The sequence below is a fragment of the Salminus brasiliensis genome, chromosome 1 (assembly GCF_030463535.1).
Source record: "Salminus brasiliensis chromosome 1, fSalBra1.hap2, whole genome shotgun sequence".
NCBI lineage: Eukaryota > Metazoa > Chordata > Actinopteri > Characiformes > Bryconidae > Salminus > Salminus brasiliensis.
In genome coordinates, this window is record NC_132878.1 from 24,978,784 (window position 1) to 25,001,754 (window position 22,971).

The 22,971-nt window shown below is 40.6% G+C and overlaps 1 protein-coding gene across 2 annotated transcripts; it reads left to right on the plus strand.

The window, feature by feature from the left end:
- The first annotated feature begins 5,527 nt into the window (after positions 1-5,527).
- Positions 5,528-22,475, plus strand: dpf2 (double PHD fingers 2). 2 transcript variants are annotated; one of them, XM_072675432.1, is made up of 12 exons: positions 5,528-5,572; positions 9,319-9,479; positions 9,562-9,669; positions 10,004-10,182; positions 10,991-11,083; positions 11,249-11,330; positions 12,534-12,575; positions 14,810-14,947; positions 15,604-15,735; positions 16,377-16,489; positions 17,871-17,952; positions 18,968-22,475. In XM_072675432.1, exons 1-12 carry the CDS (start codon positions 5,541-5,543, stop codon positions 19,048-19,050), a joined length of 1,245 nt encoding a protein of 414 aa, XP_072531533.1. In that variant the 5' UTR covers positions 5,528-5,540; the 3' UTR covers positions 19,051-22,475. The 2 variants fall into 2 exon arrangements, with proteins under 2 accessions (XP_072531533.1, XP_072531542.1); XM_072675441.1 differs by lacking the exon at positions 12,534-12,575.
- The last annotated feature ends 496 nt before the right edge of the window (positions 22,476-22,971 follow it).

A 22,971-nucleotide genomic window follows, 5' to 3' on the forward strand; every position in this document is an offset into this window, starting at 1 on the left:
TATTTTCTTTCTGATGGCACTTCCAGGATCTACAAAAGATCATCAGATGATTTGTTTTGCTGTGGAAAACGATCCCACAACTCCTAAAATGTCATTCCGAGCACCATTCAAGCTATTTTGCTAAAGCTGCCTCTGGTTCTTCAGTGAATTGCCACCAGTTTAGTTTTTATGCTGCCAAACTATTTAATAGCTACTATAAGACTAGAAAACCAACCAATCCCACAAGGCTAGAAAACCAACAACAGATTGATCGATTCCTTCCGGCAGGTCTTTTAGGGTCCGTTAGTAAAGGTAAAAGTTCTACACAGAACCATAACAGCTCAAAATTATTTGAATGCTTAAATGTATAAAACAATTTAGTAGACAGTTCTGCGAGGAAGCACTTAGAAGACCCTCTATCCAGCAACAAAAAGGGTCGACGAAACCTTCTTCAGAACTATTTAGATCAATTTTTGTGTAGAAATCATAGATCCTAAACACCATTATACCCCCCAGATCTGCTTCCTAGATCGAAAGATGTTGAATTTAAAGTAAATGGTACAGCTTCCGATCTGCATTCAACGAATTTAATGCAAATTCTAAAAACTTGTGTTGAAGACAAGCTCTCCACTTTAAAGCATAGAATTGATTCTGAACTCTAGTTGATGGTGGTGGTGATGAGGCCAGTGATGTGGGCGTGATTCTGATGAGAAAATCAGGCTGTTCTCCGAATGTTCTCTGTAAGAACTGGTCAACAGCCTGAGGAGGAATGGAGTTTACTCTTGAAGTGTAGAAGTTCAAGAGCCTCTACACTGCTGTCACTTACTACTTTTTTGTTAGTTTTTAAATGTCTGTCCTGTTGTGTGTGTGTGTGTCTGTGTGTGTGTGTGTTTGCAGTAACCCCTGTCTATTCTCTGTGCAGGCCTGGGAATGTGTCCAACTGTCTTTATTAACACAGAGAGCAGCAGCCTCGACCCTGACCCTCAGCACCATGGGAACACCGGAGAGAGAGGAGGGGTGTGACACTGAGATAGAGAAAGAGAGAATGAAGAGGGGGGAGAGAGACCCTTTAGGTTGGGGTATAGAGAAAGAACTTAAAGGAAAGGAATCAAGGCGGGGAAAGAGGGAGGGTGAGAGAAGAGAGGGAATGGGAGGGAGATGAGGAAGAAGCAGAGATGGAGAGAGAGGATAAAGAAGAAAGGGATAGAAATCTAATTTACCTTTCATATTCATCAAAAACAGGATGTACAGGAAGTACAGCCATCAGATACACACATACACACACACACAGATAGACATGGCCACTGAAAGAGAGACATGAGGAATTAAAGAGAATAAGAGCGAGTGAGAGAAAGAGATGATGAATAAAAGAGAGAGAGACGTGGGGGAATAAACGAGAGAGAAAGAGAGAGAGATGAGGAATTAAAGACAGAGAGAGAGACAGAGATGAATGAAAGAGAGAGAGAGATGGGGAATAAACGAGAGAGAGAGAGAAAGATGAGGAATTAAAGACAGAGAGAGAGAGACATCGGGAATACAAGAGAGAGAGAGAGAGAGACATGAATAAAAAAAGAGAGACAGGAGGAATGAAAAGGGAAGAGAGAGACATAAGGAATAAAAAGGGGAGAGAGACACGAGGAATAAAAAGGAGAGAGAGAGACATGAGGAATAAAAAGGGGAGAGAGAGACATGAGGAATAAAAAGGGGAGAGAGACATGAGGAATAAAAGTGAGAGAGAGACATAAGGAATAAAAAAAAGAGAGAGAGACATAAAAGGGGAGAGACATGGAGAGTGAATGGAAAAGAGAGAGAAGCATGAGGAATAAAAGATTGAGGGAGAGACAAGGAGAGTGAAAGAGAGAGACATGGGGACTAAAAGAGAGAGGTGGGGGCACAGAGAGTGAAAGAGAGAGTAGAAAAGAGAGAGTGGGGGAGGGAGGGGTGGGATAAGCTGTGCACGTCTTACTTTCTTTCCGTTGTTTGTTAGTTTAGCAGCACTGTTATAATCAGAGTCGTTGCGTAACTCTACCTTCACAAAGCCTTCGAACACAATGCTGGAGTATCAGACGCATTCATCACACCTCACGCCAGTGTGTGTTTGCCAGAGTTGCCAGTGTCGACTCGGCCTTATTTATATAAGAGCCTCTGTTCTTTAATAGTATCACACGGCAGCTTTACAGAATATAAACCTTCATCATTGCTTTTTGTGCTTTTTCCATTTTTAACAGAATGTGAATCAGACAGTTGTTCTTTACACTGTCGCGATGTCAGGATCACTGGACCAATAGAAATGCTCCAAATGCACTTATAAAATATAAAATAATATCTTTTTGTATTGACTTCCATTGAGAGTTAGGAAGGATTTTGTTTCGTCGGTTTGGAGATGAATTGGAGATGACAAAAAAAAAGACAAAAACTGACAACATTGTTACAACAGTGATGATCTGAATCAGAAATACTACTTTAAGATGATAAGAACAACTGAAGGACATGCAATCATAATAAAAACCATAAGCTGCATAAACAGATCTGCACTGAAACCAGATGTTTTGAACACAGATTTTGATATTTTCCATTTCTGACATGCTGATATGTTTTCCAATTTCCCATTCCAGCAACTTTCACACTAACGCTGCTGGTTTAATGTGTGCGGCTCGTTGAACGAGGGGTCCAAGCTCCGGCCCAGCTTATAATCTATTTGACTAGCCCACATAAAGACGGTGCCACATTTGCAATTATAACGTGAGAAATGTGGCGTCTACAGCAACTTCAACGCCCCTCCTCACCCACACAAAGGAGTGTGAAGCATTGCTTTAGCTGTGTGGCTAATCGGGGGATTGTGTGGATGTAATGGAATTGTGTCTGGGTTTATACAGCCTGGGTGTGTGGGAGCAGATTCATCAGAGCTGCAACTGACCAGAGATACACCACCATCAAATGGGCTTCAGTGACCAGGGTCAGTTATGTAATCTCCAACATAAAACAGACACCGTGTGTGTGTGTGTGTGTGTGTGTGTGTGTGTTTTACACACATTCCTGTGAAGCCTTTGCTTTAGCTGTGTTTCATATACACATATTATGAACACACACCTATAAAACATCTATTTATTATAATTATTGAAGCTCCGTCTCATGTTCTGGGTCACAAATGGGCCTTTTCAGGTTTCAGTGACTTGAAATACCACCATATATAAACTTAATGACTTCCTCAACAAGTGACGACATGACAGAGTGAAGTAGAGAAGTCTGATATTTTACAGTATTTGGAGACAAAGACACATAACTGAGCCTGTAGCTCAGTGTTTTTCTTTCACACACGCACACACACTGTCCACAGGAACTAAATGTTTCTTGAGGGATAGCACAATCCAGGCCTGTCAGGGGAGGGACGATACAGAGTGCAGATCGAGTTTACGACTGTAACTCATAAGGCTTTGCACACACACTCACAACTTAGCTGGGAAAGACAGGTTAGGTTAAGCTGGTTTAAGCCGGTTTATGCTTGCCAGGTGCTGGTTGATCATCATACCAGTGTTCAAAACACTTAATATGCTGGTTTATGCTGGTCTGGTGCTGATTGGCTATCATAACACAATATATTGTCGATGTCATGCAAGAACCTTGTAAAGCTTTTTTTTAGTTTTAGTTTTTCACCTTTTAATCTGCATCTCTCTCTCTCTCTCTCTCTCTCTCTCTCTCTTTATCCTGGAGGAACAAAGTATTATGTATTATTTGTGTAAAATTATCTCGAAGTACAGAGCCCTCTTTTGATTTCGGTTGTACTGTAAGGCTTACTTTTGACCTGTAACATACAGAATATTTCATTTAATTTTTTCATTTTCTGCATTTTATATATATTTATTCATAATGTGAGAATAAAAGAGAATACCTGCTTCCTCCAGACTGCAGACTAACAAGTAAAAACCATACAATGCTCTAAAATGTGTTGCCTGTTAAAAGGAAGAAGGGCTAGTAGAAGGCGTATATGTGGATAATAGAGAGTAAGTTACAATTAAGGATCGGTCAAGTGGAATTGTAGAGTAAAGTGTCCTGGAATTTGGTCAACACTTGGTCAACATCAACCCACAAACATATGTAATGAAACCCAACATAATAGGAGGGTTAGAAGTATTTGAGAGAGAGGGACGGGGTGGGGTTGCTCAGCTCTGTGTGTGGGCACCAGTCTCAACCTGTTGCTTTTTGCACAGGATAAAAAAAGAGATGAAAAAGGAAGGGGGTGGGGGGGCTACAGAAGAAGGTGCAGGTGGAGGGATTTAGAGGTCGCATGTAAGAGTAGGTTCTGGAGTAGGACTGGACCAAATTCCCATTCATAGCAAAATTTTTTTTTTTTTTGCTTTTTTGAGAGAATAAGAAGCAGTGATAGAGCATATCACTGCCTCCCTGCACGTCACTTGACTGTATGTACAAATAGAAGGGGATATGCAGACTTGGGGACATCCCCATTGTAACATTAGAAATTCACTGAGCAGTTTACTGTAAAACACACCACAGAACCGCAGATATTAGCATGGGTTCAGTATGAGCAGTTCCAGCAACTCCGCTGCAGCACTAACAGACTACCTGACTGACCGGAGTTGTAATAAATGCAGATGCAGTCGTTTTGTGCCTAAAGATTTTAATTGGATCCAGGAACTATAATTATCCACTACAAATACTTGTGTCAGAGAGCAGGAGAGGGCAAGTCAGACAGAGCTGTTGTGCTGAACATGCTCCAACAACAGGGCTACAATGCCACCCTGTGGCCATTCTGCATCAGTACACTTTACACCCACCAACACGTGCTGCATAGAAAGAGTTAGAAAGTTCAGGGGATGAATGGATGATCAGTCAAGGTCAAGGTTGGACTATTACTACTGTCAGCATCCCTGATCATCCCTGTCATTGTCATGGTAATGATTATTCTGATGATAGTAATGATGGTTGTGGTGGTGGGGATGGCGTGGGTCATAATGAGAATGAGGATCAAGACGGCGGTGGATTCACCGTCATCACCATCACCACGACAACAGTCATCCCTGTGATCAACACCAACATTATCACAATCACCAACACAATCACCCTCATCATGATTGCCATGACAATCAACATTATTACTAACATAACACATATCACCACATCACCTTCCTCCATCACTGCTCTCACCATCATCATCCTCGATTATGTAACTATCACCAAGCCAAGAGGCTTTTCTTGTCATTCCATCTGAGCACAGGTACACAGTGGAGCGACATTAGGTTCCTGCTTGTGGTCAGAGACGTTGCAATTCCCAATCCAGACAGTGATGCAGCTGCACAGGATGCCTCTATGGAACATGGCATGGATGGTAGGTGGTGGGGGGGGTGAGCTTTCCTCGGTCTCCTCAGGACATAGAGGTACTGCTGGGCTCTCTTGGCTGTGGAGCTGGTGCTGTGGAGCTGGAGGGTGTGAACACAGAGGAGCTTAGTGCTCCTGACTTGAACCTGCTCTGATCGCCATAGTTACCGGAACCCGCGCGCTGTTTCCGGCTCCGCCCCCTTTAGAGGAGCGTAGGCAGAACCAAGATGGCGGCGGTGGTGGAGAATGTTGTGAAACTGTGAGTATGAAACTGACTACAGCAGCGCTTTTGAGTGAAGTCGCGGCGCCCGGGACGCGACCCGAGAGCGCGAATAGCCCATAGAGCTTCAGCTGGCAGCTCCGGGCTGTGGAAGGATCGCGTGAGGGGCATGTGCTGAGAGTCCGGGCTGTTACTAACCTTAGCTAACTCACTGTAGCCTGTTAGCCGGAGTTGGCGAATCCAGCTCCGAAGAGTAGGAATCCGTCCCACGATTTTGTTCCAACTGCCGGGGCGGCGGTGCTGCGGCTGAGCTGCACAGGCAGTTTGAGCAAAACCGTGGGGTGGATTGTTAATTTCTGGACCTGGATTCACCACCTCTGCAGTTAGCGGAGAGTGTGTCCGGGTTAGACTCGCTGACTCTTCGCCGCTGGGAAGCTTTATGTCGCTTTATGAAACTGTCAGAAGCCCAGTTACACAAACAGCGGGCTAGCTTGAATTCAGCCTGTTTTAGCAAGTCTGTTTCTACATGTTTTCGGTAACGTGGAGCTGCTGTCACTCGGAGCGCAGTCCACAGTGTATTTATCTGAAGTTGGCTTCTAATGTCAGTTTCCCGTTCCACCTTAAAAACGAGCTGCTGCTGTTATACTGGCGGACGCTGGCAGGAATACGGGCGCTAAAAGGAAACCGCTGCAGCGGGTTTTAAGGTGGAACGGGAAATTCGGTGGGAACTTTAAACGTGTTTCGGCGCTGAGGACAGTCGTCTTCCCACTCTCAGGGGCGCCTTAATTTGGAGAAAAGTGGCCGTAGAGGAACTTTTGGTTCATGGTGTTAAAGTTTGGGTTCTCAAGCATGTTTGCAGTCATTTTTCTAGACGTAAGACCAGTCGCTAATTTGACAGGTGTTGATGCGGTCCTTTTCGACCCCTGCTTTGCTTTGCTTGGGTTAATTTCACGGGTACTTTGAAGGCTTGCTCAGTCTCGGCTGTTATTTAGAGCCTCCGGAGCTGCAGTAGATGCACTGGTAGTTTCTTATTTGGCTGTGATTTTCAGATTGTAGTGCCCATGAGATCTGCTATGTTCTAGGGAAGCAAGAGAAAGCAGAAGCAGGAAATGGCCGGTTCCTCTGTGTGTTCACAAACAGTGCAATTCCTGCTCATCTTTCAGCTTAAACACCTACTCATCTGCTGAAGATGACCTCTGGGTGACACAGCTAGCTACTTTCCCTCTTGCTTTAGAGACGTTCATTATTTCACAGTCTCTCTAGGGCCTCAGGAATAGGCATTTTTGACCACAGTGCACAATTTCTCAGTATTCGGACCCACATATGGAAACTGTGAGCATTAAATGAGTTATTTAGGCAAAGTCTTATTTATAGAGGTTATCCAGAGTGAATTAGGTTAACAGTTTGGGGTAGTGGTGGCTCAGTGGTTAGAGCGCGAGGTTACTGATCGCAGGTTGTGGGTTTGACTATTGGGCCTTTAAGCAAGGCCCTTAACCTCTTTTAGGTCCAGGAGTGCTTTAGTGTAGCTGACCCTGTTCTGGTCTCAGCTGATCTCAGCTGTACAAGCATGGCTGAGCCTGGGATATGAGAGACATTTTGTTGTGTAAGTGTATAATAACAATAAAGGTACATAAAAATGTAGTGCATCAGCTAAGAGGTGTTTCAGGTTTGCCTCTTTAGTTTTGCACTGGAGCTGCGATGCTAATGTCACTCACAAACAATGGATACAAATAGGTATTCTGATTCTGAATGATATGCTGCATCTATAAAATGTGTGTGTGTGAAGGGGGGTGAGGGATAAAGATCGGTGGCTTGGCTAATGTACTTTGGTCCATGTTTATAGATAACGTGTATCACACAGTGTGTCATACAGTGTCAGAAACCACATTAGCCAGTCTTTTTGTGATTACTTTGGGAGCTTGTCACAGTTAGATACAAGTGTGATGCTTCAGACATGCAGTTTGCACAGTTGCACATCGCTTTGAGGAGCAGAGCATCTCTGTCCTCAGTATGTTAAGAAGGCGTTCTGCTTCGTAACATTCCTCCATTTATCCTTTGTGACCCCCATCGTCCTCTTCACATCAACACATCCTTTCTGGCTGCGGAGAGCCGCCGACCTCCCTCGGGCACTTGGCGGTTGCTCAGCGACAGAGTGACACCTCCCACTGTCCGGCAGCCACAATGACTCGGCTGGACGGCTGCTTCGCCTCCCGGCCACTGATCAGCCACTCGCGCACAAAAGCGGGCTAGTTAAAGCTCCAGTCTGTATTGTTGCATACACAACACATACACACACCCAGAGGGGGGGTCAAGGCTAGCCAGGGATAAGCTGATTTAGGGTGACTGATTGAAACTGTTCTGGAGATAGGTTGCTATAGCAACGATGCAACATCACAGTCCTTGAAGAGAGTTTTACTTTGGCGGTATGTTTTACGTTGTTTTGTTTTTCAGATGAACAAATCGAAATGTGTGTCCAGCAGAGCAGCAGATGATATGAACATAATGGCTTCTGTTAGTCACAACTTGAAAGCTTTAGCTGTGATACACAAAGCAAAAAGGGTTCTAGCAGCTTTTTCCCATTCCCCATTTTCGAGGAGAACCATTTGAGCATCCAGATGGTTCTTTGAGTTGTCATGGTTTTACATAGAAACATTGACTCTAATATTTACTAAAAAATCATTTGCATTTGTTCTGTACTGTGTACTGATGAAACACGTACTCTGAAAAGTTTATTGTAGCCTGGTTTCCATTCAAACATTTCACAAACGTTATGCACAATTACAAAATTAATACTTTAGATTCCACAGTGACATGGAGAGATTTAACTTGGCCTTTGCTTTTAGCAGAAATCATCTTTACAGCCATTTGCTATCTGTTTATGGTGCGTTTGCCATTCAGAGATGCCAGGTAGGACAAGCCCACCTCATTAGGGCTGAAATGTCTGTTCCACCCTGACAACATCCACCATACACATGGTAGTGCAAACGCACCAGACAATTCTGGGAGACCAGCTTTGGATTCAACATTTGATGGTTGTATGCTGCTGTAAAGGTTAAATGTTGGTAAACTGTGGTTAGGCAGGCAAGCATAAAAAGCGTTGGTTGTCAGAATCATGTGTTTGCTTGGGGCTAATACAAGCAAGATACCATGGAAGGGTGCCATAGTTGTTGTGTGTGGGTGCTCGCTGGGGGAACATACTCAGAATTGCCATGGAACCGTGCCTAAACTTAAAATGTCCTGCTTTGCACTGATGATGCTTCATGCATTAGCTGGACTACTCTAATCTGATAATAGATTTTTATGATAGTCAATAAGTAACGAAGTCATTTGTGTCTGTATCAATTCTCAAAAACACAGTATCAATAGTGTGTTTTCTTTATACCAAGACAGTTTTGCTAAAATTTTAATGAAAAAACAATCACACACATCTTGATTACAATATCAAAATATTTTCATAACCCTTGTATCACCATATGTATTCTATTGCCAGGTTTAGCCAATACACAGCCCTAAAAACTTTTTAAAAGCTATTGTATTAATTTTATCAGTTATTTCCTGTTCCCACCAATTAACTAGGCCTCTGCAGATGGCCATATACTGGCTTCCCCAGTGATTTGGCCAGTGCTTAGATGGCTGTGCCACCTGGGAGCCCCTATACATTTTTTATGTATTTCAAAGATTCATTTGAATCAAACCAAAATACCCAAATTAACAAATCATAGGGCTGTGAAGTCCGATATACCCAAGCTGTAACTGTCTGTCTGTCTGTGTATGTATCCCTGCAGGCTGGGTGAGCAGTACTACAGAGATGCATTGGAGCAGTGCCATAACTATAATGCTCGCCTGTGTGCAGAGAGGAGTGTGAGGATGCCCTTTCTGGACTCTCAGACTGGCGTTGCCCAGAGCAACTGCTACATCTGGATGGAGAAGAGGCACAGAGGGCCAGGTACTGATGAGACACACTCATTTACTCTCACACACAGGGGAATACCTGACCACTAATCCTGTGTGTCTCTCTGTGTCTGGAGGTGTGGCCCCAGGTCAGTTGTACACGTATCCAGCTCGCCGTTGGAGGAAGAAAAGGAGATCTCATCCCCCTGAAGACCCTCGACTGGCTTTCCCTTCTCTTAAATCAGGTACTCACTTCTTCTTGTGTATGGTTCGCTTCTGGGAGGAATTAGCCGCTAAGCAAAGGCTTGTTCTGTTTGAGCTGGAGCTGAATCTCCTCACTAGAAGATTGCAATGAAATATTCCTCTAAGGACATTTTGGTGTTAACTGAAGAAAGATTTGCACATATAGAATTAGTTTTTGACAACATATTATTTCCTTTTCTAAAACCAGGCAAGACGTGTTTGGTGCCTAAACTGGCTTCTTTGGTCAAACACTTCCATACAGTGTGGTGTGCACACTGTGCCTAAAGGACTTCCCTAGTCAGAGTGCATATGTTAATGCATGCCTGTGTTGTCCAGAGTTGGATCTGAATCTGAAGAAAGACATGCTGACCTCCAGTGAAGGTAGCAGTCTGGAAGCTCTTCTGAGAGGAGACCCGCTGGAGAAAAGATCAGCAGTGGACGTTCGCCCCACTGATGATGAGCCACACACAGAGTACTCTAGCGGAGGACTCAACCCTGCTACCAGAGTTAGAAAGGTAACGAGTGAACACCGTACTTCAGAAGTTTGGAGTTAGTGTTTTGAGGATGGCCTGTTAACTCTGCTGAAAAAAATCTATCTCCAGTATCTCAACGATGCAAAACATGCAAAACATTTTTAACTAGTGATCATGACCAGGTTTCAAAAAGTATTATTAATTATAAATCAAGCAGATTAAACAAATCAAGAAAATGTTGCCAAAATGAGATCTCTCTACTGTGCGGGAGCTTTAGACTGCACAGTAATTGATGGTGTAGTAAAGTATACAGCTTTATGGCAACAACCCCTTCTTGTTCCATTTTTGCTGAGCTTTTATTTTCTGGCAGAAGTTGTACTTTGAATGTGGTATCTGATCAGATAGTTATATATGAGGTATCTGATCAGATAGTTGTGATGTAGTTTATTATTAGTGCTGTTAAACATTCATAGATAATTATTAGGACTAAGGTATGTCCAGAATGGTGATTTCAACTGTAGATTGTTTTAATGTGCGGTTACTTAACAAGTGAACAGTTCTTTAAGTTCATGTGTTAAAAGCAGAAAAATGTAAGCATAAGAATATGAGCCACTTTGACAAGAGCTGAAGAGACAAGACAATTACAGCTAGACAACTGGCTCTGAGCATCTCCAAAATATCAGGCAGGTCTTGTGGGAATTTTTAATACTATGCAGTGGCCAGTATCTACCAAAAATGGCCAGAGAAAAACAGCTAGTAAACCGGTGACGGGGTCATTGATTCGATTCATGACACACACACACACACACACACACAAATAAATTAACTCTGTTACTGATTGAATGTGTAGAGAATTCTGGAACCTGATGACTTCCTGGATGACCTGGATGATGAAGACTATGAAGAAGATACTCAGAAGAGACGTGGCAAAGGCAAGGGCAAGGTGAGGTTTAAACTTAAGTAGTTTGTTGTAGAATTGTTGTTAAAACTATTATTTTTAAACCTGTAAAACATTGGCTTTTTTATTTTTATTTAAAAATGTAAAGGTATTTTATTCATGTGACTTCTACTCATGTCAGCAGTAATGATGTGGTTTTTCTCTCCACAGGGACGGGGTGTCAGCAGCGCTCGGAAGAAGCTTGAGGCAGCAGCCGCTCTGGAGGATCGAGACAAGCCGTACGCCTGTGACAGTGAGTCAGTCGCAACATCGCAAAATGTAGTCCAGAGTTGAGAAAGCAGAGTGTAGGGGGGTTCTAGAACAACCTCGAAATGGGACCTGCTTGTTTATTCCATTTTAATGAGGCGAGTTTTGATTAGTCTCTCAGACAAATAATAAGTTATCTTACAGCCTTTTTTATTGTTTGTGTGGCAGGCTTCACTCTGTCTGTCTCTGCATCTTTCTATCTCTGAACTATTTCTGGTCAATATTTTCAGATATTCTCTGGAGAAAGTGCTGATTTAGGATCATTTTAGTGCTTTTAATACACAATTAACAGCAAACCAACACTGAACTGATCTGTTGGTTGCCTGCCCATAAACTGCGGAAAAAGAAGTAGGGATGCATCATCATTATGGTAAATATGGACATATGTAAAGAAATATCAGCAGTGGAAAGGAAAAGGAACAATAACAATGTTAATAAGAATGTTAATAATAAGCAATAACAAAATTTAAGCTAAGCCAACATGTTATGTAGCCATGGAAAACACAGAACTGCTTAGCATCCACAGATTCTAGATTTGTTGGTCCATCATTGAAAAACACTTTCACCATGGCTAAGGTAGGCCAGGTCTGCTGTGTTCAATATTCCATCAAATATGAATTTGAAATGTTGGTTACCTACAGTAAAATAATCTGTTGGATGGTGATACTTTTTTGCGCTTGTGTGCACAAACTGACGTGCATTCCTGGTCAGAAGTAGGTCAATTCTGGTTTTGTGACCCAATTACAATGAAAAGGGTACATATGATCCTGGATCAGTACTTTTACACAGATATTCATGACCAGTAGGTCCCCTAGTGCTTCTTAGTAATTAGGGTCAACATTGTTGCTAATTACTATCTTCTTAAACTATGACAGATTAGTTAATTCCACCATTTAATTGTTGTTTTGAGTCAGTTGGCATACTTCACCACTCACTGTCCTCCTCTCCCGATACTATGCAAGAGTTGTATGTGTTATTCTTTCCAGCTGCTCGTTCATAGTGTTTCCTCTCTATCTCCCGCGTCTCCCTTAAATGTGTCATGAAACTGTGGTAACTTCTTTTCTTTTCTTTAATTTGACTTGATCATTTTGTTTCTCTTAATTTCCTGATTCTTAGTGTCAGTCTGAGTCTGTCTGTGCTCTCTAGCTCTCTCCTTTTCTCTCTTTATGTCTCTTTCTCTCTCTTTCAGACACTTTCAAACAAAAGCATATTTCAAAACCTTCTGAACGAGGTATATTTCTCTCTCTCTTCCCCTTTTCCCCTCCCCTGCTTTTCTCTGCTCACTGCCTGTTCTTTTTTTTCACTATTTGTCCCTTTTTTTTTTATTTTTTTATTTATTTTTTATTTTGAAAGTGTGTATGTGTGTTCATTGTTTTACCTTTTTTTCAGACCTTATACCCATAACTCACTTTGTAGAAGCAACTAGTAAGGTCTTGTGGTCTTTCTGGAAAGAGTAACTTGTCCCTCGCCCAACCATGAAAGCTTTTATTCAGTTAACTCCTAGAACCCAAGGCTTATAATAGAGATATTAATCTCCATACTTATTATTTACTAACAACAGTAACTATTAGTTACCATTAAGAAACAGTGCTAGTTAGTATTTAGTACCTGCAATGGATCTAATATATAGGTTGTATAGTAAAGAGGCCGAGGAATTAAAGTGGGAACCCACATTTCCAAAATTAAACATGCTAACTACTTTACACTTGTAGTCCTTTAAAGTTTGCCTCTGAACGGCAGTGAAATTGCAGCACAGCAGAAGGAAGCCTAGCTGCTTACATTCTAAGAGGCCGTGGGCACGTTCAGGCAGGAAACGGAGTCAGCATAATTTCAAAACCGGTTCCCCAGTGTCTTCTGAGGCGTCCCCCACCTCTGCTTTAGTTCCCACAAGGCTGCCTATATTCTTGCACTTCCTCTGTGCGCATTGTTGTCAAGTTTAACATTCAAATTCGTTAGGTTAAACTGCTTAGTGTAATAATGCTAGGGTTGTTTACTTTCTAGTGTCCCCTCGGATATGCCAAAAACTTGACTGCAGTACTCGAGAGAGTGTGTCAGCGAGTCCTTAGTGCATTAGAGTGAAGGGAGCTAATTGGCTTAATGTTTTTCTAGGCTTTCGTGCAAGATTGGTCACTGCATTTTGAAAAGCAAAATATTAGTGTCTTACTGTTTTACTACAGCAAAACTGAAAGCCAGCCTCCCCCATCTCCTGTCTGTCTTCTTTCTGTTCCTCCTCTCATTTTCTCTTTTCCCTGTTTACTACGCAAGTTATCCCTTTTTAATGTACCTTGAGTTTTCTTTTCTTTCTGCTTCTTGCTAGAAACAGTCATTCCTTTGTTAGATTGTCTGACCACCGTTCCCCCGTTCCCCTTCTCATCCCTTCTGCAATGAGTGAAATAGTGCCTCTGCTTTTGATTTGATTTGCCATAAGGATTGTTCAGTTCTGTCTTCTGAATGAAACAAAGTGTGTTCATGTAGTGACTGGTTTGGTCTTCATGCCGGCATTCTCTCTCTTTTCAGACGTAATGTTATTGACTTGACTGCACATGCAGTGCTATGGGTTATGTTAGTGTGTAGTTGTGGGTGGAGGTTTTAATTGGGGAATTTAAAATGTAAATTAATGCAATGGATAGTTGATGTTTCCAGATTTCTTGAATTAGAGATTTTATGTGTTGATGAAAAGATTAGGTATTAAGGGACGGAAAGAACAGACACAGAAACTAATGAAGTGACCATACAATTAAATAATTTTGAACTCAGGCATGGCAATATAGATTTATGTTCAGCATTTTTATTTGAAATGTGAGAGACAAGGTGTGTAATCTACGAATGAGTCCAATGAAAGTAGTCCGTACAGCTGAGTAAGGCAGTTCAAAGCGCTGATACGTGCCTAAATGTTACCAAAGAATGGAGTTCAATAGAACAGGGTCTGCAGTGTGGGCTTCTGAGTCACTAGTGAGTCGCTCTAGCCTTGTGACTAGCATTCTCCCTAACCCTGAGGGACTGAACGGAGACTGAAGTCTTTGTGCAGAAACCTCAACGTTTTAAAGAAATAGTTCAGTGAAGAATCATATTTACACAGTTCCCCTCCCCGGCCATTGGCATGTTTGGTGACTGAAATTTAGCTTAATTAGTTTTGCCTTGGAGTTTCGAAGCTTTTGAAGCTACCCAATAATAGCAGTGCATTTCCTTCTAATTAGCATGGCACACAACGCATGGCTAAAACCATGTAAAGTAGTGTATAGATCGCCTTGTTTGCGTGGTTTCTGACACTCCAGATTCTGTATAGGGTACATTTGGAAATGTTTGATGGCAGTAGGGCTGCATGAGTGTGTGTGGATCCCCTTTTCTTTTCTTTTTTGATAGAAGATGCTAGGGTGACCAAAATGTTGTCATATGACATGAACCTCAAGCTCTCTGGCTACATCGATATACTAAATTGGAGGTGTGTGTATTTTGTGTGTACAGTCTGTGGGAAGCGCTACAAGAACCGACCAGGACTGAGCTACCATTATGCCCACTCTCACTTAGCTGAGGAGGAAGGCGAAGACAAAGAGGAGGCAGAGCTTCAACCGCAGACCCCACCACCGCCAGAAGAGCCTAAGAGTAAGTAGTATCAACAGGGGTGTTGGCTTAATTTGGAAAGTGGAAAGTGGCATACCATCAGTGTCCGAACAGAACCTTGAGAAACAATCATTTTTGCGTCATCTTAAAGTTAACATAACAAGATTTTTATTTCATTTAAGAGGCATTTTTAGACCATTTCCGTGGGAATGAAATGGACACGTTGTGAAGGGCAGACGGAAGTGTCAAAATATACAATAAAAGCATTTTAACGTTTTTAAGTAGGAGATGACAAGTATTTGCTTTCCTACTACTTTCAGAGTTTAAAAATGCTGATTTGAAAAAGAAAATTAGTAGATTAATCTATAACAAAATTGGAAAAAGAGCTTCAAGTTTTTTCAATCCTTTAAGGTGTTAATTTATAATAATAATAATAATAAGTGGAATAATTGTGAAAACTCTATCATAAAAAAGTCTGTATCGATTTTTGTTTTATCATACCTGAAAATCTCATATTGTTGCAACCAACTTTATTAGTGTTGACTTTAAGTACTCAGTGTTTATAGTATTGTTTTTTCTACATAGCTTGTAACCTTTTTAGGGTGATATTGTGTTTTCTTGTCATTAAATAACATATAAAAAGCACATTATTTGTTTCTTATTTGCAATAGTGAAATGTGGGTGTACTTTTTTTTCAGCTCCTAAAAAGGGTCCAGATGGATTAGCCCTGCCCAACAACTACTGTGATTTCTGTTTGGGAGATTCCAACATGAACCAGAAAACCGGCCAATCAGAAGAGCTGGTGTCCTGCTCTGATTGTGGCCGATCCGGTATGAAACACCTTAACCTATGCATGTTTATATTTTTGCAATACTGATATTTTAAAAGGCCGAAATATGCAAAGAAGTGCATATTTGTGCCAATCACAGTGCATTAATCACAATCGCAAGTTTTCTTTAATCACGTAAGTGACATGATCAATATGATGCAGGCTAATCTATGACCTTATTACATTCACCAGTGTGTCTAATATATTACGCAGTAACAATAGTGGTAGAATTAGTGGGGCTAGGTACAGCCTTAGTCAGCAGGGAGGCCAGTGTGGAGGGGTGTGGGTCTGGGACGCCAGACCTCGCTGAGCCTTCCAAGGGTGTCGTGGCTTAATTCAGTGAAACACTGACTAAGGGAGGTGCCAGTCGTGAAGGGTAAAGGGAATGGACTGGGGCCCCCTGTGGAACCCCGAAGATTTACTAATCTTTTGTCCAGATTCAACTGAACCACTATGTGGCTCAGGTATTGTTGTTGTATTAATGGGGTATTGTTGGTATGATTTCTTGGAGGCTGTTTGTGCTGCTTTTTACTAGCTGTGTTGCCTTTTATAGCAGGTGTTTTCACTTCTTCTCTTTCCATATAGTTGGCTTGCTCATGCTGTCACTTGTTCTCCTTAACCCTTCTCCTTTCTGTTTTGCAGGTCATCCTTCGTGTCTGCAGTTCACCCCAGTGATGATGGCAGCGGTGAAAACGTACCGCTGGCAGTGCATCGAGTGCAAGTGTTGCAACATGTGCGGCACGTCGGAGAACGATGTACGTTTGCTTCAATCATACATACACATTCATCACAAACTTCTCAGAACCCACTGAACAGGTTACAGTAGAACCATAGCCCACACTGAGATTTTCTTAGTCAAATGTATCAATAATTTATAAATGAGTAAAATATACTTCATCACCACTGTAATTGGCAAAGGTTAATGCCTCATTTAAACTGAACGACCCAGTTGTTCCCATAAACAAATCATTACATCAACATGATGCACACATTAGAATCAGTGCTTTACTCTCGTCAGTGTGTGTATCCTTCATTTTTTGACCTTAATGATAAAAGGAGATGAATAGTGTTCTGCTGTATCATGAATTCATGAAGTACCACTCCAGTGATCTGTTGATAAGTGATAAGTCTTTAGAAACTGCATAGAAAACAGGTTCTGGTTCTCATTCATTTTTGGCACATTTTAAACCCTTTCCATGGATTTCCAGTTTTCTTCACAAAGGGCCAGTGTGGCTGCAGAGCAGAAGCACTAGGTGTGTAACGGTAACTTGTGTTTCGGATTATATCATAGTTTTTAGGTCTCGGGTTGGATAATTTTTTCAGATCAGCAAAAATGAAAAATGGAGAAGAATAAAACTTATTTCTGACATCAGAGTGATGTAGCTTCAGATGAGTGGCCTTGCTCGATTATATTACTAGTGTCATAAATAGAGATGGACCGATCACCTTTTGTTTAGTGTTTGTTAGCTTGTTTGTGTTCTGATCCTCACTATGCTGGGCTGCATGTATATTGAGGTCTGTATAGCAGTTGAACAAGGAACTGCAAGATGTTGTGACTGAGGGGTCTCATGCAGAGCTGCTGTAATCCTTAAGTCGTGAAATATGGGTCATATTATTTGACTAGCAGTTATGATCGACTAAATTAGAGAGATATCTGGCGAGCAGCGTTCAGGCAGAAAATCGTCTGATACTGACGCACAGCGAACAATCCTTCTATCTGTAGTCATATGGCTTTCTGGTGGCGCAATGTTTGCATACTGCATTGAGTTTGTCCTTGCGCTCTGTATCTTTTCACTGCAGCTTTAGGGAATTATTACTGTAAAAAGTAACAGCAGCAGTGAAACGGTGTTCCACTATTCTGGGTAAACTTTGGCCGTTAATCCACAGTTCAGTTCACTGATGTGCCGGACCTAACGGGGGGAGTTCCATACAGATCACAATCCATTACACCACTAAGAAGCACACATTGATCAAGTGTTTGAGGACTGAAACCTGTTTGGTCTGGCAGAACCAGCTTGTTTGGAATGAAAACCTGCAGCCACACCGGCCCTTTGCAGACAAGACTGGATACCCCCGATTGTGTTGGTGTACTGTGGACAATGTCTGTTTACACTCATCATATGACCTTGTCTGCAGGACCAGCTGCTGTTCTGTGATGATTGCGACAGAGGATATCACATGTACTGCCTCAACCCACCAATGTCTGAACCCCCTGAAGGTAATAACAAGTAGAATTGTACAGTGCTGGGCGAAATCAATCTTAATTTTTATTTTAATAACTTGATCTTTGATTGTGATGATTATGGTGTTGAACTACACACCTGCTGCAGCAATTATATTGTCCTGGTCACAATTTTTTACTGTCCCCTATAGATTATCCACAGATGTTCAGATTGTTAAAACATTATTCATTGAAACTTATAATCAATAAGGGTAGGATTAGGTGTAGCTTTGGGTGTAGGTTTGGGGTTAAAATTAAGTTTAGGATTATACCCAATATGATCTTGCAGTCAGTTCATAATTAGTTAAGGATAAACATCTAAAAGATACCATACAAATAAATTGTGTGCATTCTTAAAAGTTTGTGACTGTGATATTTCTTTTATTGTATCCTGCTTTGTTTTCTTTAGGGTATAAATACTACCATGCTAGGCATGAAGATTCTGAAAATGTAAATGAATTAGAATATATACAAACAACATTCATACAAAAAGTGATGATTTTACTTTCATTAAATTTCCAAGTTCTCTGCATGGTCTAGTATTTTAAAAGGTATCATCCAATGTGCCTGGTTTTGTTTAAAATCTTAAACAATCTTTAAATCTTGTGCGCTAGTGATGGAAACACATCTACACGCTGGCTGGGAGTGTCACTGAGAAACCTGGAACCAAGCATTGTTCTATTTTAAAAGTAACTCTTAAGATAACCACTCTATTCAAAATAAAAAAAAAATATATATATTGTATTGCAAAATAAAATAATATATATCAAAATATTATGCACCGATCCCCATATTAACAAAATTAATTAATTTGTTATTATATAAAGTAATCAGTTCTGATGCCTTAAGTCTCTCCCACATGGTGAGGTATATTAACTGGTATACTGAGTAAAAAGTTTTTTTTTCAAAAACATGTATTAACATATATAAACATATATTGCATTATGTAGAATATACATGTGTGTACATGGGCACAATAAATATGTAATGTGTTTTGCTGTGTGCTTTGCAGGAAGTTGGAGTTGCCATTTGTGTTTGGACCTGCTGAAAGAGAAAGCATCCATTTACCAGAACCAGAATGCTCCCCCATCGTGATAGTGCCCACTGGAAACACTGACCCTTCTGTTCTTGGTTCCCAGCTTTTAAAGTGGCCACTCAGTGAGTGAAGGAAAGGAAGTTAAACTAGAGGTGCTGGGGACCAGAAAAGGGAAGCATAATTAATCTAGTCCTGTACTGATGGAGAGAGGGAGGGATGAATGGAAAGAGGGAAAGAGGAAGAGAGGGGAAATATCAGCCCTTCCTCTCTCCAGTACTTTCCTCTCACCTCTTGGCAGGTTTGATCCCAATATGACTGTTACACAGTTTCAAGTTTCAGACTACCCTCTGCTTTTTGTTTTCAACTATTAATCTTAAAATCCAACTGTTAACAAAGAACAACATATAACTTCTGATCAACAAGCAACTCTGCATATTACTCTGCCATCAAAGCACAACTTGGTTGAAAAAAAATCATTATGAGAATATATAACTCTGTTTTTGAGTTCCTGCTCATAGTAGACCTACCCACCACTTGGTTAGTCAGCAATAAACGACAAAGTTTGCTTTATATTCGCCAAAATCCACACTAGCTTACACAACGTATCCGGACCACTCTTCATACCAGTGCTATGTTTCTAGCGGACTGTAATAGTTGAAACCAATCAGCATGCCAATGCTTGTTCATAATAAGAGAAATGGTAGCGTGTTTTTGTATATTTATATATTTGTATAGCGTATAAAGGTGTGATGTATTTAAAATATGGGACGCTGAAAGTGGCTGGTTCTTATTTTAGCAATGTTAAGGCTATGTCTTGATGTGAAGTGTGTCGCGTCTTTCACAAATGCCATCAAAGCATGACCGAAGCGTGTGCTCCCACCACGTTCAATTGTTTCATAGTGACCCATTCTTAAAAGTTTAAGGTTTAAGGATTATTTTAGGGCTATGTTAATAAGTGGTTGTGAACGATGACTTTCTTGAGGGTGGGCTTTTTTCATTGCTCTTCTTAATGAATTCAGGAGGTCACTGGATTAAATCTCTTAATTTTATTAACCTCATTCTCCCTCCACGCAATCCTCAGCTAGAAGTCTGGGATTTTGGAATGCAAACAATCTAGTCTCCATCTGCTCCACCTGTAGCGACATTTGTCCATTACCATGGGTAATGTTACCTGCAAGAACAGAAAACCTACTGATGCAAGCTTGTGGGCAGTTGCCATTGGATTCTAGTGTGTGTTTTGAGTTTTTCATAAGTACAGACCAACTGTCTGTAATCATCCTGATGCTACAGATGGAGCAGATGAAGATGCGTATTAAAAAGCTTGTCGTTTTTAAGGTTCTGATTAGTGGTGTTTAGACTGGTTGAGTCTCTATGTAGTTGTCCGCTTTCAAAGGTGCAGGGTAGGATTTTAATCGTAATCGTAAACATTGATTTTAACAGCATTAATGTATTGTAACTCAACAGTGATCATTAAATGACAGAAATCTCTTGGCATTCGTGACCACAGCTGTCTGTCTTTGGCCCGGTCAGTTTTGTGGAAATGCAGTGATTTTGGAAACTGTTGAGCAGTACATGTATAGACATAGCATTTAGAGGTGCTTTAACGTCCCCTTTCCAACTTGAAAACAGTTATGCGGCCTGTTCAGTGGTATTCTTTCTTATTTTAAGAGTTTTGATGGTAGATGGTTTACGTATGATAAATCAAACCGCTTGATACTTGAGGAGGGTTTCCATTTCCCAGTGGGAGTTTTACGTCCCCATATTGTTTTTTCTTTCCCCGTTGTTTTTTTGTTTTTTTTTAATCAAGCATTCGTAAATTTGATCATTTGCGAAATCTATTATGTGTTATTTGATTTACCAATTAATTCATTGTGGAAATTGGTTCTGAGACAGTTCTTATAGTCTATAACTGCTTGCTTGCACCTAAAAGAAAAAAAAATGGTGGAAATTAAGTCTCAGGTTATCTGTTTAGTGTTTTAGAGGTTGTTGAGTAACCAAATACCTTTCCCAGGAATTGTGTAACATTGTCCTCTATTAGCACATAGTATCTAACTCTTTAAATACACATATGCAAACATTTACGTTCAAGTAGTTTCTCCTTTTTTGTCCATTTGATTAGCACAAAAATGAGTTTAATCCTTTATGTAACACTTTTCTTGGATGGTCCATTATAGATGCTTCATAGATGCTCAACTAACATTTAACTGAACATGTCTTGAATGCCGCTAAACTTTAAGGTGAATGTAATTGACTCTGTTGAACGTAATCGTGCAACTAAACCTAAATCTTACATCTAACCCTAAACCTAACCTTAAGAGTGTAAGGTTATGGTAAGGGTTATGGTTAGGGTTAGGATTAGATTTAAGGTTAGGTGCAGGGTTACAATTCAATCATTTGCATTCAGCTTACAGTTCAGTTGCATTTAATTAAGGAATTGAGTCGAATGTCAGGTGAGCCTTTACGAGGCACCTATAATGGATCGTTCAAGTAAAGTGTTACCATCCTTTCTGTATGTGACAAATGGGAAAACCAGAGAATGTTGCCTATAATATTTCCTCATTTAACAGTTGTTAATTTGCGGTTGTAATGAATTATGATGAGTAGAGGTATGTTTCCTAGGCCTAACGTAGTATAAATTCACAATGTAAGTTTACCAATGGAATCAATATCTGTTGTGGCTCAGGTCACTCTTGAGGCTGTACTGATTGAAGTCAGTATGAATTCGAGGAAAGAGATCAGAATAGTGCAGTACAGTGAAGCCTCTATCATGTGCCACTCTGAGGTCCTGATTCTGAGGTTCTGAGGAACACTGGGTGAAACATTACTACATTGAGTGCAGTGTATCAGAACTTTGTTTCAGCCCAGGACTGACATACTGAATGGCTTGAAATCATGACTGCCCAATTTCTAAGCTTTTTAAATGGACAGACCTGTACATTACACCCCCTATGGTTAAGTTTTGGTATTCTTTGACTAGACACTTTGTAAACCAGCAGTACTATGAGTATTGCTTCTAGCACCTGCCACTTTGACCGTATCCTAGTGTCATTTTACAGTCATAACTGCGTAACCATATGCATGTTTACCAGGTATCACCACTTATACAATTAAATACACTTGCTCTTATGCTCGCCTCTTGTTGCACTCATGTACTGGCACAGACCATGTTTTTTTTGTTGTTTTTTTAGGGGGAAGTTTTGTAGTTTTATTTAGCTAAAATTATGACATCAGTAGCCAACTAACCATTATTAACACAGTTAATAACACCAGTTTTTCTATTAAAAGTACAACTTTTGTTTTTAGAACAGTGGCCATTCAGATATTTCATGTTTGCTTATTTTGTCAATTATGTTTGCTAGGTTGTTTTAAGACATTTTAGGGGGTTATTTTGATTCATGATGGAATGTTTTGCTTTATGGTACAAGTTCTGTTAGGTTCTGTTTTTGTTTGTTTTTCCAAGGAAAATAAAACTATTTGGCACGGAGTATTATTTATATAATATTTTAATGTATCTGTCCTCTGCCTTCATACTTCTAAGGGTAATACCCTGTCCACACACATCCGGATATAAAAAAAAAACCCAGCAACAACAAAAAAAAAAGATGTTTTTTGTCTGTGTTTTGGCCAACTGTCCACAAGACAATTCTGTTTTTGGTCAAAAATGGATTTTGATAATGGAGCTTATTGAAAATGCAAAAGGTTTTTGAAAGCGTTGACGTGGACAGGAAAAACTGAGCTTTATGAAAGCTCTCAAGACACAGCGCATACATGTTTCTCGAATGCCTCCTTACTGAGTCATAAGTCATAAAGCTACAAAATGAAAACATTTACACGCAGATATCACTAGAGTTCAGATTTCCTCAGATATTCATATGAATAAAGGTATTGTTCTGTTAAAAATATAACACTCTTTAGATTTAAAATCTGTAATTTCATGACATGCATAGTTCCCTACATGGGGAGTAGTGTCTAATTTGGGA